Raw genomic sequence first — 18443 nt, forward strand, 5'->3', positions numbered from 1 at the left:
TCGCCGTCGAAGGCTCGGTCGAAGGCAACTATATTGAATAATAAAATCACTGTTAAAATCAAGGATTAAATTATAGGATGGGGATCAAATTATAGGATGGTGGTGTAATCCCCTAAAATGTTGGGGTTTCCCTGTTAAACCAAGGCCATCAAATTAACACCAACCACCGCGAGAAACTATCACTCATCGGTATCAGCGTCGAATATCTCTTAATGAAACATAATCAGCCGAGTCGAGTGTACTAATGAAACCTGGCAATATAAACAATCGCCGAAGTTGAGCGTGCATTCCTATTTTAAACTTCAACACTTATTTATAGCGTTGGCGGTGGCTTAGAGAGTGGGTGAAATTCTTGCCAGTCCGCTATCTGAGTACTTCATTAACGTCGACGAGTTGTTGAGGGCGGCGAGAATTGCCTCTTGCGGTTGTTTCGCGGTGAATTATGGCGATCGCTATTATCGGCAAATCTTAATGAATGCAACAAACAATAGCGGACGTCTTTGCAAAGACGGTGTCAGTGCTTGGGGGTTGCACGGGTCTGACCTGGAAAGTACGGGAGACAGTGGCGGGGCGCCAGAACAAAGAGTCACATCCATAGATTAAGAGAACACCGCCACGTGATATTCTCGTGGTATTTGTCTGGAGGAGGTGAGACGAGGATAATGCGCGGTGTTGTCAGAACGATTGAATGGACAGTAGATGTTAGGAATATTACAATAGTTCCAACTTTCATCCGAAGGAAATACTTTACGAGTATTTTTTAATTTTTCTTGGGCGATTTTTACAAATATTTCCAAAATATATCATTGCTCTGTAGAGATACCATATCATCAATTTTTCTGCGGCAAACGAAAAGTTATCGAATTTTTTTTTTAATTTTCATTCGCAAATTGAAAATATCAAAATACTACAATGTAGATTATTGTGTGGATAGATTATGGGAAATCCCCATAAAAATCGGTGATTTGTGAGAACAAAAATCTCTAATTTCGTCTTGAACTGAGCTGTCAGTCACCGATTGGCAACTCTAGCGATTTTATTGTAGACCTTGTATGTATATGGAAACTGGTTCTGTGGTCTCCAATATGCGTATCAACGAACGGCAACTCGAAAACCCCAGATAATCAGTGCTTTTCTGCAAATTTTCTATTGAAATCACATAAACAATCACATAATAATATAAAAATAACAACTTTGTTCGATTTTTTGTTGAGCACCTCAGTAGCGAGGCCGTTGACAGTCGCCGCCACTGATTACAGGGTCGATTATGACGCAAAAACGATGAAGTAGACGTTACGAAAACTGCCCCGTTTAAGGAAGGAAAGATGAAGTCGATTTTCAACAGGAAGTAATTACAGCACCTCCCTGGTAGAAATAAGGAGTTCGATCAAATATTTGAAGAACCTTGAATACATGGAGAAGGAGTTAATTAATTTTCAACTTTCACGAAAAAGAACGAGTATTTTATGAGTACGTTCCCAATAAGAACATCGGGTATTGGAACGAGCTAATGAATGAATATTAATTTCTTCATTATACAATTTGTAGAATATTTTAATATGTTCGTTTTTTCACTCTTCTGAGGACCCTGCAAAGAAGTTACATTTAGGAATATCTCGACAGTGGTGTTATAGAATATTATTATTTTTATTTGAACCAGGGTCGTTGTAGATCTTTTGTTCTCTACCCTAATCATTCATGGAAACCCAAGGAGGTCGTCAATGACGTTAATAAAACTCTTTAGGGAGGTTGTCAGTTGGTTTAATAGATAAACGAACAAGAACTTCTTCTTCTAGTTCTTCAGTGCTCTTGCCTATCGAAACTTAAAAAACAAATTGCAAGATGACGATGTTAAAAGTTGTTGATGTTTGTGGAACCGAATCTCATATTTTTCTGCTTCAACATTCTCGATGTTTCTGATTTTCTCTAGTCCATCCCTGACGGCAGAAATGTCTCATGGATTATTGGACGGCTGTAGTCGAAGCGCTTTTCCGTTTCTGCGAACACAGAAGCACAATGCAAACTACAATGTGAGTTCACTAGAATTCGTTTAATTGGCGGTATTTCCGAAGTTGAGCCACTTTAAGCATGAGAGCACCATGAAAGGAACGGTTTAAAGAGAGGACAATAATGATTCAAACGAAATACTACTAGATAGAGCTACACCTCCTACCGAATTATTATCTACGTTACTCTTTTCCGAACCAATGCTTCTTCATTTAACATTCTGTAATTTTCTGAACATTATATGTTGCATTATAACGAGTGATGAAACACCTCAATCAAATTATTTATGTTTGTATCAGATTTGTGACTGCAAAAAAAATTAAAGACAGTTCGGGAATATAATGGTGTGCATTCTATAAAATGTTTCAATGAGTGTAGTTCAAGAAAACTCAATGAATGTTCATTTCATGGAGGATAGAAAGGTATGCCATTAACAATGGAAAACGATATCAGCCACCAAACAAATGGCCACCACAGCTAAGGTTGCAGCAGCATATCCTTCTCATGAAATTTTCTAAGAGCAAGTCTCATTTTAGCCGCTGTATGTCCTCGATGACTAACAAATTCTCATCTTGTGTTTCTAGTTCTAGATTGGGAGTTTTCTGCTTACGTGGGACCATCCAACTAATCGCTGCTGGGAAACAAATCGTGAACTGCTTGAAGTGGCGAAGGGACACAGTAACAAAGTCTATATAGAACAGAACCGGTTTTCTTAAAACGTACTAGAAAGTTTTCACAGAGGACTAGGACACACGTAGTAGAAGACTTGAACACAAAACACAAGAATTTATATAAAAACATCCACAAAGAAGACATGAAGCTACAACAAAAATTAGGAATCAAATTCTTCACACTGAGCAGAAATTATGTCAACATTGATGAGACAGAAATGAAGAAATAGGTGAATGACCAAAAACAATTTTGTTGGTAATCTATTTCAACTCTATGTCAAATTCTGTTGGTTTAGGTTAGGTTGGGTTAGGTAAGGTAGGTGAAGGAAGTGTATTGAATTTATGTCATGCAATCTAAAATAACCGTAATTGTACCTTGATTATTACTCGCATAGATGTACAATTGATATCAACTTCCCGTTTCCTGTTCGTTCGGACGTTATAATGGATGCTCACGCGTATGGTATTTTTCTAAACACTTTTGGCACGTAATTGTCACTGCCAATCAATCTATCAAAGCGTAATGTAATCGTCACTATTGTAGTCAAAATAAAAAGTAATTCACCCTATATATACAAAAGTATATTTATATTTCCATTCAACTCCCAGTCGAATGCACTTCCCTCATACTCGTATACGGCGCCGAACAGTTCGCAAGAAAGTATGTGAAGCGACGCAAAAGTACCATTTATATTGTTGTCGAGTTTTTACCGTCCTTCTCCATCACGTGCCGTGAGTTGGGGCAAACGGGCCTTTCCGCTTGACCAAGGTCTGTAAACACCTAAACGCTCCAATGCGCCGAAAAGTTTTACAGCCCAATGTAACACTGTACGTGACGAGGGTGAAATTTTGAAATCTCTGATTGTAACCCGGATTTATCTTTCAATTCTTGTTTGTTTTCTATTTTATGGGTTATGGTTTGAGGGGACGGTTCCGGACTTTACGGGATTCGGGACTGTCCACCCCCAAGCCTCCTCTTTATGATTTTATGGAAGTTTTCAGTTTAGATATTTCGGCTGAACTATCTAGATTTTGCCAAAAAAAATTGGTTGGTTCGGATAACAAATGAATCGATAGATGAATACTGCAACTAGATGTTGATAGGTCCAAAAAGCACCTACGCCTTTATCACTTGAAAAGATACTGCAAACTTTTACACATAAAGTGTCAAATTGAATGAATTTTTAATATGTCATTCTCAATAAAAAGATTCGTATGCAAAAGTTTTAATCTAGGCTAATATTGACGCTAGAGGCCTCTGAAATTGATAATATATAGGTTAACCTGCGCCCAGTGTGATGTGTTGAATTGTTTTTCAATTTTTGATAAAATTTTAGTTATTCTCCTTTCTTCAATATATATTTATATATCGTTCTACCGACGAATTCAAGATGACATCATTTTACGTGTTTTCTAAGTGGACAATAGGAGTAAATTGATGTTGTTTGTCACCTTCTTTGTATCTCTTTCTCTTATATTTATTCATTATATATTTTGTGTGTTGTTTATTTCTGATGTTTTCAAAATGTTTATAATTTTCAATGAGTCAACTAGATTCATATTTCGAGAGTGTTAGGTAAAATCAAATTGTATGTTGTTTTAGAGCCCCGAGGATGGTTTAAATAAAAATGGAAACGTTGGCGGAATTTCCTCAATTGATTTCCTCAATCCTTGACCTCTGCCTATTAATTAACTTATATCATATTGAATGTCAATGAATTAAATATTATGAGAGCTTTTTCATTGCAAATTGAACAAGAACTCCAAAATTTAGTTTCGATTTCAAATATCTCAGTGGCGTATCCTTTTTCTTTCAAAACATTGATAGACATAAATAAACATTCAGTACCTAACACCCCATATATCCTCATGAATTTCAAAAGCTTCGCCATTAATCAGTTTGTCTTCTACGCAACATTTCCGACCACAAACAGGACACCCTATTGAATAGAGTCTGACTCGATTTCCATGCTCGTTTGTCTCATTTGAAGGTTGATTTCACCATCAACAATGATGCGGTGACTAACAATCCCTTTGATGCACTAAATGCTTTCAAACGGACGTCAATTGCAGAGGATGACTTGGAGGACGGCGTTCTGTGGATGGCCAGCTGTTGATGTCGACGATATTCTTGAGTTTGACCGATTGTTATCGGTGATCTCAATCGAAAGAATAGGGATGCGGGAAATTTCGTGAAAATGGGGTTCTATGTGCCCTCAGCTTGTTTAGATGTACTATAACATCCTACCTATTGCGTTAACCTCTTCCAATGAGTTATGACAAGAATACGTAAGTAGTAAAGGTACTCTTGAACCACTTATGTATATGGTATACGCAATTTTTCCCATTACCATTTTGTCCCCAAGATGGTAAGATTACGTTGTCGTATTGTGATAAATTTTTAAATACACAATTTTACTATATCGTTATGAATGTGTATTATATAGAATGAAATAGATTTATTTGAGTGATTCCCGATTAAATATGCAGATTTGCATATTTGGAATCCGATATCCAAGGTTTGGCAACTTTTGCTCTCCTAGTGTCATCGGTTGTTTCACGTCGTTTGGCGCACTTGAAGTTTGTTTTCTGAATTTCTGATATATTTAGGTATTTGTTTCAATATATTTTGAGTTGATATGTATCGTTGATTCTCTATGGGACATAAGAAGTGCGTTCTTTGTGGAGACAATCGTCCATTGAGTGGAATATCGTATCACTGATATGTTTTCATTTCCGCGCGCTTCATGTCAAACTTGATAGTTCATGTTGGGGACAAAATTTGCTTACTGAAAATGACATATGCTCCCTCTATCTATGTTTATTACAATGAGACCCGATCGAATTTGTGATCAACTAAATATTGTATATTTCCTCAATGTTCTTCCTGAATTTTATATGATTCTGGTTATGTGATCATCTTTAAAACTGTACGAAATTGATTCTTAATATCAACACTTAGAATCTGACATCAGTCGGTTTGGTGGTCATAGAAATATTTAATGAAATTTTTTCGATACTCTGCTTGAATTTTTTGATTCTGGTTAGGTTAGGTTAGGTTAGGCTGGATACTCTTCTTGAATTTTTCGATTCTGGTTAGACTATCAAATATAATTCTGCACATGACTTCAAATTGACATTCTTAAATCCCGATGCAAATTTCGTTCCTCATTGAATTTGCAGTTTTGAAATGAAGGAGAAGAACAAAATTTACGGAACCTCTTGCTGGAGACGCTAGAGTCGCTTATTACTTGAGGCATTCAACATTGAAACCTACTTTGAAAATTTTAAGTTTTTAGATCCTTCCAATCGTGTATCAGGACGGACGGACAGTATAGAATTTGAGGACGGATTCGTCATCAGGTAGTCGAACAGATCTTCCTGTTAATCGACTGACATTGCGAAACACTCAGACCCGCCATGAAATCACACGTTTAACCCTAATAAAACAACATTCTATGATTATTTATCCAGCAAATCTCTCAATCTCGATGGATTTCCACGTTGAATTTCGCCTCGTCATCTTGTTCATGCCATCTTGACTTGCATATCCCTCGGGATTTCAAGATCTCTGGCAACTAAACCGTGTATGAAGCAAACTAGACGTCTGCCTTTGTATGCTCGAAGGCATAATGTACTAAGGTTATCATCTGGACATAATTATGTGTAGCTCTCGTGATCCTAACCTCCCTAAATTTCCCAGGCGAATAGCAAGCGTCTTAATTAAGCTATTCGTGTTTCTGCAAACCGCACCGTTGACTGGAGAAGACGCAATAATGATTGTATAATTTCGGTTACACAAGTGAAATTGTAGTTCAGTTGCGAACAATCTAAGATGGCCTCGGCAGAGTGGGAATTCCGAAACCGATCCTGACATAGGCTGAATTGGGACAATGCAACTGGATTCCCTAAAGAGCCTAGGCTGAATGTTCCGAAATCCGGAGACAATTCTTATTATTTTTTTTAGCTGTAACTACTATTGCATAGTTGGTTTGTTTGGGTGATGCATGTAGGGAATTTCGGGGGTACATTGTGTTAAAACTGGAAATTTCCTACCCGGTGACTAGATAGCGAATCAATTGAATTTAGGGATTCACGGCTTGGCTAGATTTTCAAGCTACTTGACTTGATTTCAAGTCAAGCTCAAGTCAAGTTAAGTATTTATTTTTCAAGTACATGAATCATACTAAGCTACTTGATTTTTAGTAGTTTTATTGTGTAGTGTCAAATCAATAAAAAAAATGATGAAATAAGAAGGAACCTTGTAAAAAAACTTTTATTTATTGCACTTATGGTATAAAATAACCGAAAATATCAACTTTTTTGGAATAGCAACATAAATTAAATCACTATAAATCATAACGAAATAAAAAATGAAGTTTCTTAATATTGAGACCCTCCAGGCTTTGTTTGATTTCATAATTTTCTATCCTGGATCTAAGACACATGAGGCATCTCATAGATTTGTCGCCTAACCTATTGCAGATTTTTGTATCTGTAAGAGTAGCTCTGGAAAATTGTCTTTCAACAGGAGCTGAAGATGCCGGCGCTGATAAAAAATCCTTGGCCATTTTGGCTAAGTTTGGAGAGATATTTCTCTAATTCTGTGGTTATTCCGTTCATTCTTCCACATCTTGTAGAACAAAATCGTGCGAGAATATATCAGAAACGCACAGTTTTCATGATTATTTTTTGTTATTTTATGTTAGTACTCCGAACTTTCCGCCACGGCTTTATCTGTCAATTCATCAATTTGCCTTAAAGAAATCAGTTCTGCCAGCCAACATTTTTCAATGCAAAAATCACTAAATTATATTTATGGAAATATTTCATTAATTTCAATGAAAATGCAATGAATTAGAGGAAATAATGTATAATACTCGTACAGAAGGCTCATTCTACCACTCGTTCATTCCAAAACTCGCAGTTCGTGGCTCGTTTTTGAATTTTGAACTCGTGGAAGAATATCAATGCCTTCTGCACTTGTATTATAAATAACTATTCTGAAGCTATCAAAATCTACCGAAAGATTCCATAGAAATGTGAGAAAACTACTAATAAAGTAACACTGGCGAATGCTTTAGTCTCTCGGCGCTCGAGGAATTCCCTTATTTAGTCTATGTGCGCACGAGATTGCAGAAATATATGCCGTGCGATGCGTGCATATGGTCGTAAACGATATGTCCCCGAAGTTTAGGAACAAATTTCAACTGTATGGAAAATTCTTAAAAGTCCAAGAAAAGTGCCAGTAGATAAATACTGAGAATGCGATGCTATGAATTTGGATGAATTGTATACATTTTGTGATTCATCGAATAGCATATACCATACAAATTCGAAGGTTTAGTAATTTCAAAAAAAATCATATTTATCCTATAGAAGAATAACTGCAAGCCATGTGAGTTGGGTATATAAATGTTCAATTATTTCCATTACGGTTAATATCCCCAGAACAAAAAAAATGAGGCGAAAGTAGCGTCTTCAATAATTCAGGAGAATAACTGATGTCGTTTATATTAACTTAATATTTCTCATTCATTCTCCACTTTACGAGATCTCACCATTTCAAGTATATTATTTTTTCTCTCAAAAGTGTCAGATTTATTCGCCAATAATCGTTTTCGTGAAAAAAACTCCCAAGCTCTATATGAATGTGGAACTTTATTATTTTCAAGAATTATGACTGTCAACTGTGGACAGGAGAAATTTAATAACTGCTCAAGTATTTATAGCCCCTATTTATAACATTTCCTACAGTAAGCTGAAAAAGGTAAGAGGGATATGAAGAACAGCTACCTGAAGTGATTTCTAGTGGAACATTTCGAATCTTCAATTCTGTGGCAAATCCTTTTATTCTTTTCGTAAACCTTAAGAACCGAATCGTGGGGAAAGAATTATTATATATTTATACCCGGAATTCTTCTGTCACAGATTATTTCATTATCTGTCAAATTTGTGGCACCGAAAATAATTCTGCCAACCAACATTTTTCAATACAAAAATCACTAACCAATATTTTATATGGGACTATTTCATTAATTTCAATAAAAAGTTAATTACAGAAAATAGTGTATAATACTCGTACCCACAGAAGGCTCATTTTAATACCCGTTCATTCAAAAACTGGCCTTTTCGTCGCGTTTTTGAATTTTGATCTCGTTGAAGAATACCATTGCCTTCTGCACTTGTATTATGAATACCTAGTCTTTTATATGAATTGTTTATCTTGAAATCATGATTTTTTCTGTTACAGAGTTCTGGAATCAGACCAGGAAATTTTATATGGACGAATTCGAAGATGAACTCCGCCTCTACCTTTTCCTAAGCAAACACTCACCTTCCTTGCCTGTCCCAATGGGTATATATTCCCCTCCTTCCCTCCTCCAAGTTATCGTAGGTTCTGGAGATCCTGTCGCAGCGCATCTCATCGTAACGTTAGAACCCTCTCTCACAACCATGTCGGTGCTTGTGGGATAATCCAGAATATCGGGTGGCACTAGAAGTACGAATTCATAAATTAATTCTGGATCCGATCGTATTTCATCCGGGTTAAATTATTGAGGGGCGTTTCAGGTTTATCTATGGTGGAATAGCATAACCGTCCTGATGGAGTGAAATGTCTATCAAATAGTTCACAATCAACACACTCAATAAAAGGACATAATATATAATTCGGCAGAGCCAGCATTAGGATGAAACGACCGTTTCAGGCGGCTCTATTTGAGGGTCGGCAATTCGGCCAAGTTTTCTGGCAGCTCTTTCATATTTGATCCTTGATTAAACAAATAACGAAATAAATAAAATAAATAACGAAGGTTGTTCCGCTACGATGCGTTTGTCAATTTTTCCTGCAATAAAAATCTCTAAATCGCCTTTAATAAGACGCCTTTATAATGGCAGCCCAGCCAATATAAACATAATACCCTATTCACCACCCTCATTGAAAGATATCGCTTCTTCGAAACAATAAAGAACAGAAAAATTGACGACATCATTAAAGTCTCTATAATGGATAATGGCTACAAACCGAATTTCTTGAAGTTATCTCCTGAAAAAAATTAGTTATACGGTTTTCAGTTCTTTTCGAGATATCTCGAGAACCATTGTAGATATTTTGGATCTATTAACACCAACACACTAATCCCTAAATAACTCAATTTTTTCAATTCAAGCCACCTTGTTTCTCTAAGGGTTTTCGATATACCTGCAGTACCCCTCTAAATAGTTCTAACTCTATATATTGAAAAATTTCAATGTGCTTCATTCACTTGAATTCAATAATCCTTGTCCTAGGTTCAAATTTCATTTGAGGAGAACAAATCTTGTTTTATTTGAAGAAAATCACTTTTTGTGGCTGGACTGGAGATATCAAAGCATTTTTATGATACTTCCAAAGTGAATTCTTGCCGCGCCACTGTATAAGCGCTCATTCGAACTTCTGCAAATGATTTCACTGGCACACTATGAACTTTATCGACCTTAAATTTCAACAAAGATTCTCGATATGCCTTTCAGACGTTTTTCCGAGTTTTCCACTTTCATTCTCTGCCTCGCTCCCTGAGGCCAATCCTTGTATTTCTGCATTGAATGGAAAAACTTCCCTGCGATATTTCCCATAAGCTTGGTTCGAAATTCAATGACGGTAAAGGTGTGTATATTCATCAAATAAAGTTTTCACCCCATTTCGAGCATTTCATCCAAGGTTAACGTTTTTTTGCCATTCTTCTCCAACATTATTTGGATTTTAAAAAATAATCATTTGATGCTTTGTAAGGGGTTAAACTATGGTTTTCTACAAAGTGGTATCCTTCGATAGCAGCAATAATATCACACCATGAAAAAATTGCTGTGAGGTCCAATGATATCATAGGCATAAATGACAATCACACTTCAAACTGTTTCAGTTGCAATGGTTGCATCAGAAAGAGAACAAACCACTAAATTCAGATGGAGACGACTTCAGATCACTCCCAACATCTGATAACGTCGTAAAGTGGAACAAACAGGCACGTGACCGTCAGAAATATAAACGAAAACGATCTAGGCACTTCAAACTGACGTCAACTAATCGGATTGGTAGAAAACGGATGCAATTCAGTCCCGTTTCCTGCGATTTGGAGACTCTTCTGCTATCCTGTGACAGTTGAATCGATCAATCCATTGATATATTTGCCTTAAAATAACGTTTCTTTTGACTGTTGTTGTCACACTGTTTGTTCCACCTGTTTTGTTTGACGTCGGCATATATCGGAAATGATTTGGATAGGCAACTGAGAGAGATAGGAAACTCTACGTGAAAAAAGATGACGTTATAGGCAAGTAGAAGCAGGAGTGCCGTAAGGCTGTATTCTAGGACCTCTACTCTACAACATCACTACACCGAAGAAATCTGTTAGCCCTATATGCAAATGATGGTAAATTTCAATAAATGTCAAAAGGAGCCAGGCGATTCACTAACAGAAGAGTAGACCAGATCAATATGAAGCAAGGGATAAGTGGAGAATTAGTGATAAATGTAGAGAATGAAGTCTTGTATCTAGGTGTACCATTAGATAATAGGCTCACATGGAAAAACCATATAAAATACTCAGAGGATAAAACAAACTCAGGAATGATCAGATTTGAGCTACTTATAGGAAAAAAAGAGCCACATTAATCAAAATACGAAACTGAGTATCATCAAATTGATTGCAAGACCTCAACTAACATTTGGATCGGCAGGCTGGAGATATGCAGCCAAAACTCATATCATGAAAATTCAAGCAACAGAAAATAAATTATTAGGAGCTGCAATGAATTATTTATGAGGAACAAACAAATACCTAGAATGAGAAAGTGTCACGATTTTCCTGCAGTGAGAGGCCGAGAAGATTTTTGAAAAAGTATGTCAACATTCAAATGAAGACCCAAAAAGACTAGTTGACTACAACCCTGTAGAACAGGTAATTATAGGATTCCAACCTATCACAAACGACCCAAAGATCAACTGAGTAGAAACATATAATGAGTAAAATCAAATTCCAAATATCAAAGGTAAGAGACTCCTCTATGAAGGACATAGGTACCAAAGCCACACGACAGAAATCGTGAATGAGATACAAACTGAAAGAGTCAAAAGATTAAAAGAATAATAAGTGAATAGATGTCCGGAAGCTGAAAGCAGCTGGTTTAGTTTAGTGGGTTCGTCTCACACTGTTCTACCTTTCATAAGGTAGTTAGTCCATTAGAATTCCCACTGCTCAATAAAAAAGGATTAGAGAAAAGATACCAAGCAGCCTTATTTGTACCTTCTGATTTGTTTCTTATTTTGAAGTTAACATTTCGAATCCGATCTTCAAAAAGTTGATCCCATTACCCCTCATATCAAACTCAATCTTCATTTGGCTTCATAGAGTTTTAAGTTCCTAAGATCTGCTAGAAAAGTCGATACCGACCGAATTTATCAATTTTCCCCGAAATGGGGTACATTTAAAACCTAATAGCCCAACTTAATGTCACTCCCTCCATCTTCGCAAAGTTTTTAATGGTGACCTCAAGCCAGATCTCTTTTCGCGACCTGCGTAGCGATGTAATAAAACATTTATTGTTATTTCACCGTCCGCTGTGGGTACTCCCAAGAAAGATGCACGCGATAATGTTACCTATTCCCTTTTATTACTGAGTATATGAGTTTCAGCTAGATTATATCGCGTAAACTTTTTATTGTGATGTGCTGAAGCTTTAAGCAGTTGGTAACAATTTTCAACTTCTTATTCGAGAATTTTTTTCGGCGTTGGGGACTTTTTTTCAATGATAATAGGAAGAATTATGAACGCCATTTCAGAATAAATTTTGTAGAGGGACCTATTATTTTCGAATTTTCAGATAGATTCATCGTTGCCATATTCTGAATTTTGGTTGATTGAACACTATACTTTATTCATAAAGTTTTATGAGTTCACAATGGATATACCAGACTGTCAAGGGTATGTTTGTGCTAGTTCCCATTCTATATAAATAGCTCCACAGCATTTTAGCGTTTACATTCAATTCTCTTCACTTCGTTACACGTTCACGCAAACATAATTTACATGTTAAATTTTTCGATAGCTTCATGAAGTTGCATGTATACAGGGTAATACAAGTTTTGATTTGATGCCACTCTCAGGAAATGCATTGTAGTTAAAAAACAATAACGAAGTAGTGGCATTGACTTTTAGTTGTAGAAGTCCCTACTGAGATGCTGTTTTCTATCCAATTAATCCCTACATTAGATGTATTTCTATATCCTGTTAGAATAATTATCGAATAATTAATTTCCACTTACCAACAACATCTAGATATCCTACTTGACTCTTCATAGGATCTGTGTTGATTTGACACATATACCATCCTCTGTCACTTTCTCTCACATCTCTAATATGTAGATACCAAAGCTTGTGCTCGGCATGTGTCACAGCTATCCGATGGTTTTTGGTAATGACGTGGCTGTGAATAGTTAGTATGGTCTGCGTGTCAACTCTTAGCCAAGCAACCTGAAATATAAGAATAAACTCTGAAGATAAAGTGCTTTCCATCCATGAAATATAAGAAAAAACTCTGATGATAAGGTGTTTTCCATCTTCACCTTTGAAATAGTAAACGGAATCATTAAAAAAAATTGATACACGAAAATAAAACAGGCGTGATTTTAAGGTTTTATTACTAATCGTTCAGTTGTCACTAAGAATTGCCCTTATTTTATATCAATACGCTCAATTAGGTTTAATTCCTTGTAGTGTATTTAGATTCCAAGCTCTCTCGGACAGACTAAGTAAACTTTCTAACTGACAAATTGAATAGGCTGATAATTCTGTCTTGTTCTTTTTCGAGAAATATACTCAGGTTCGTATATTTCGTTTTGTTGAGACGCATATGCGATATTGTATACTGGTATGGAGAAACAGCTCTCAATAGACAAAGAGTTGTGGATGGTCTCTCCTATTGCGATTGCTGCAGGGCTACTTCTGAAAAATTGAATCTCCTCACGTTTCTATTTATTTTCATATTAGAAACTGTAATGTATGTTTATAGTAAGATGATTTCCGTGTTCAATTGGATGTTCATATCATAACATAAAAGGTGCGTCCTTTATGAGAAGGATTAAAAAGATTATTGCAAGGGACGGATTTCTGGGAAATTTTCCTTTATAATTCGGGAAGACGCTCCCAGCCAATGGTGTGCCCTTTCTCTGATTGAACAAACATGATGTCCAGGAGCTGTGGTTCCAATAAGACGGCGCAACATGTCACACAGCTTGTGCCACAAACGATTTATTGAGAGACACGTTTGGTGACCGCCTAATTTCACGTTTTGGACCTGTGAATTGGACTCCAAGATCTTGTGATTTAACACCGCTAGACTACTTTCTGTGGAGCTATGTAAAGTCATTGGTATATGCGGATAAGCCACAAACCCTTGACCATTTGGAAGACAACATTCGCCGTGTTATTGCCGATATACGGCCACAAATGTTGGAAAAAGTCATCGAAAATTGGACGTCCAGATTGGACTACATCCGAGCCAGCCGTGGTGGTCATATGCCAGAAATCATATTTAACATGTAATGCCACAAGATTATCTTGCGGATAAATAAAATTCATGTCAATCGAATAATCCATCGTTGTTTTATTGCAATTTGAATTTTTATAGCTCTGAAAAAAAACACCCTTTATAACCTAATATTCAGATTTCAATTGGCGCACTAATGAACTAGCGCCCAATAGCTCCTGACTCCGGGTCAGTGCTTCCCTCATTTCGACATTAAAACTATTCCATCACAGAGAACTTTATTCCCCATAAAATCTAGACCGTTATTCGTCAGATCCGGGAGATATTGTCGAGAAATCGCTCTTCCACGAAATGAGGTAAAAATAACAGTTCCCTCCGAATCCCGACCATCCCTCAGTCCATAAGTGAATTCACGAAATAAATTTCAATTCACCGTCGAATGTGGCAAGTCTGCGAGGTCTACGACATCAAATCTCATCCCCCGAGCCTTGGCGGGTCCTCATTCCAATTCCCAGACATCTCATCCTGGGAGAAACACTTATCAGGAATGCCAGGAAATAAAGTGTCCAACTTCAAATTTCAACCGACCTCAGCTCCGGCAAAGTCAGTGGGGAATTTTTAATACCCCCGGCAAGTCGATGTGAATAACATCGTTATCATATCCCGTGACACCCCGAGAACGAACGAACGTCACGGGCATGATTCATAACAATCGAGATAACATCGGCGATAAAAATAAGAAATGAAATTGTGTACGTTGTTGGCTCGCGCGCGCGAATGTGTACGCGATGAAACTATATCATTTCTAGATGCAGCAACAATCCTTTGTGTATACTATTTCAGTCATGTCAGGCACATGCATTCAGGAGACCAAACAGAGGAAGATTAATTTGCTTTAATTATTTTAACAACGGTACATAAACTAGTCGCTATAGTATCAGGTGCGGTGAATGTATTTCAAACAACTGATTTAACTTCTGTCTAGTTGATGATAATGTTTTAGTATCGAAAATTATCGGTTGTTTGTGAGGATGACCTTATAACATAAAACGAAATTTCTGATAGAATAGGAAATTTGATCCTTTTTATTTTATTGATTTGTTATGTTATTTTAGGTGATTGGTAACTCCCTTTTCTGGTTATTTTCATTTGATTGAAATTTAAAACCGACGCATTCGCCATTTTGCCACTCATAGCCTTTTGTATTGTATCTGGCTTCGAAATGAAATTATAAAAACTGACAAATAAACTGCAACACCCAGAAGGAGCTGTTTGAATTAAAATTTTTTTTTTTTGGTAAAACAAAGATAGTATCGCAAGCAGTAAATGATTGAATTTGGAGGAAGAAATCGTGTAGGTTTTTTCATTTAAAAAACAATTTTTGTTTGTGTTTTTTTGCAAGTTTTTTAAATTTTACAACGAACCAGCTGTTCGACGAGATCTAGAGTCGATGTTTACTTGTTGTTAAAATGCCTAGAGCTCGTGAACGCGGAATTTATCGCCAGCTAAGGGAATTTGGAAGAGGTCGAATTATTGGTCTACGGAAGGCGGGGTTGTCATTTTGAGAAATCGCTAACCGTACGAACAGAAATCCAACTACTGTTATGACATATTGTCAAGCGTGATTTGATAATGACTAAAATCGAAGAAGAGTATGCACAGGACGTCGAAGAGGCACAAATTAATTTCAAGATCGACATCTAAGACTTATGGCCATTAGAGACCGATTTGCGACAACTGAATCTTTGGCTGATAAGTGGTTAGGAGTACAAGGCCATCCTGTAACTGTCCGAACGGTTTACCGCCGGATAAGGTCTTTTGGTCTGCAGCATTATCGACCCCATCTGGTGTTACCTCTGACGGTAGAGCATCTCCGGCAACGATTACAGTGGTACAGAGAACGTCAACATTGGAATGTGGAATGGCATCAGGTCGTTTTTTCTGATGAATCTCGATTCACCTTGGGAGCACATGATGGCCGAAGAAGGGTTAGACGACGTCGGGGAGAATGACGTGAATCTCAGTTTGATGTTGATCGTCAAGTACACCAGACAGTAGGCATTATGGTATGGGGTACTATTGCACATGCAAGTAGGTCACCTTTAGTCTTTATTCGAGGTAACATTACAGCGCTGCCTTCAAGAAATAGTGGAGCCATATGTTCTCCCTTACCTTAACCGGCTCGAGAATCCAATCTTTCAGCAAGATAGATAGACCAAAGTCAGGGAATAAGAGACTAAATAGATTACATCAATTTCATTACATTTCAAGTCAACTTGAAATTGACAAGTACCAATTTGATTTTGTGTATTGTCAATTTGGAGTCGACTAGTATCAATACGGTATTGATGACAAGTGACAAGCCAGCATGTGGAATCCCAACTTCGTTCAATAGAGCGATCCCTACTTTATCGACCTTAATCCACACCCCCACCCCACCAAGAAGACCACCCAACTCGCTATTTATTCAATGCCTCATTCCGAAGGAATGAATTAAGGAGGATCTCCACTTTTATTTGCTTTCTCGGGACGTGTAACGGCGCACCTAAAATATCCCGCGGAACTATTTCCAAACCAAAGTCAACACAACATCTCCCCATGGCCTCCTAATATTTGCCATTCACGTACGAGTGAAATCAGGTTAGCACACAGACAGAGCCAGGCTAGGGCAACGCTACCCCTCCCCTTGTCACGGTTGATACGGCAGAGGGCTAGCGCGTCGGCAAACTTGAACTTAGGCGGCGTAGGCCGACAACACAACTTAATTGATTTCCAACTGGAATTAACGGAGTGAAACTCTCATATTTTCATATTCGCGTCGCGTTACCGGAACCCGGGTCTGCGAGGTATATACGGGCAAATATTTCATTTCGGTAATTGTGCGGCCTTGTATCAGGATGTCGTTTCGGAGGTATGAATGACGTTCAATGGACCTACATGTTCATATCAAAATGAGAGTGGAATTTACTGCTAATTACATTTGCCGATGGCTGGGTATTCGACCGATCGTATGGGGGCGGAAGCGGAGTAATACTGGTAATTTTTTTGTCGCCTTATATGACCTGTTCGGGCGGTGGCTTTAGTCGCGACATAATGTGATTGTATTAGCTGAATTAACAGAGGTTGCTGGACCTTGACTGGTACAAGAGGCTGTATATTCAGTACTTACAGCGTTAATAGGTACGTCATCAGTCGAGTGGATACTCGACATTTCGCTGAAACAATTACTGGACACACTCTTTTTCCATATCATATAATGTGGTTGTTGTTTTCTTCTGCTTCTCTAACCACTTATCAGTGATTTAATGGGTTCGCACTTAGCATGTACCCAGATTGGTAAGGTTGTTGTGTATGGTTTGACTGTTGAGAATGTGTACCTGCATTGACATGTTTCCTCAGTAAGGTTTGGCAATTTATCATGAATCGTTTAATGCCAAAAATCCACCCAATTATAACACATCGCCCAAATTCCAATGGGCTTGTCGATCAGGTGATACCTCCTGAGCCATATAAATTTTTTTATAGTCAGTATTGAATTTCAAAAGATGCGTGTTAAAATTTTGGATAATAGAGTCAAGTATGAATCGACATATTGAAGGTTAAGTGACGGTACAGTCTTGTTATCTCCCTTACACAATCTCAAGATATTCGAAAGTGAAGTTTGACGAATAGAGGCTTGGGGAACACCTTTTCATTGAGTCAAACTCAGGAAGTTGATTCATGATATCATGCTCAAGGAACATTATGACATAAGAGGAAAAAAATGCAGGTTATGGCACCTAGTAGTCCAGATATCTAGACAGACAAGAGAAGTGACAGGTCAAGGTGATTAGAATTTCACTATGCTCAAAGGATGTAATATGGAACAACAAAAATATGAGTATGACGTTAAAAGTGAGGGTTTACAAGACTTCTATCTGACGCATCATTACATATGTTGAGCTAAAATAGAGACGAAAGCTGATGAAAGCAATTCTTTGAACTGCCGAAATGAAAATTCTAAGAGAAATATCAGAAACTTGGAGTCAGCGACAGTGTGAGAAGAAAAGCCTGGAAATAGGATAGTGAGAATCGCGAGAGATGACATATAGAACATCCAGAAGACCTATTGGTACACCACCTAAAAGACGAAAGAAGTCATATCAACATCCAATGAAATGAATGATTCGATTCGAAAGAACAGGCTGGTAGCCTATAACAAAAAACAGAAGAGAAGAGAGTGAAACATGCATCTCG

At 37.3% G+C, this 18443-nt stretch overlaps 1 protein-coding gene across 3 annotated transcripts in view; it reads right to left on the reverse strand.

Moving 5' to 3' along the window:
• Positions 1 to 18443, reverse strand: part of LOC123675196 (neurotrimin-like) — a 164046-nt gene that overhangs the window by 39963 nt on the left and 105640 nt on the right. For all 3 annotated transcript variants that reach the window (XM_045610510.1, XM_045610511.1, XM_045610509.1), the window contains exons 3-4: positions 12985 to 13192; positions 9016 to 9174 (exon numbers count right to left, since the gene is read on the reverse strand). In XM_045610510.1, coding sequence (XP_045466466.1) covers positions 9016 to 9174; positions 12985 to 13192 — 367 coding nt within the window. The remainder of the gene's footprint in view (positions 1 to 9015; positions 9175 to 12984; positions 13193 to 18443) is intronic.

The sequence above is a fragment of the Harmonia axyridis genome, chromosome 3 (genome assembly GCF_914767665.1).
Source record: "Harmonia axyridis chromosome 3, icHarAxyr1.1, whole genome shotgun sequence".
NCBI lineage: Eukaryota > Metazoa > Arthropoda > Insecta > Coleoptera > Coccinellidae > Harmonia > Harmonia axyridis.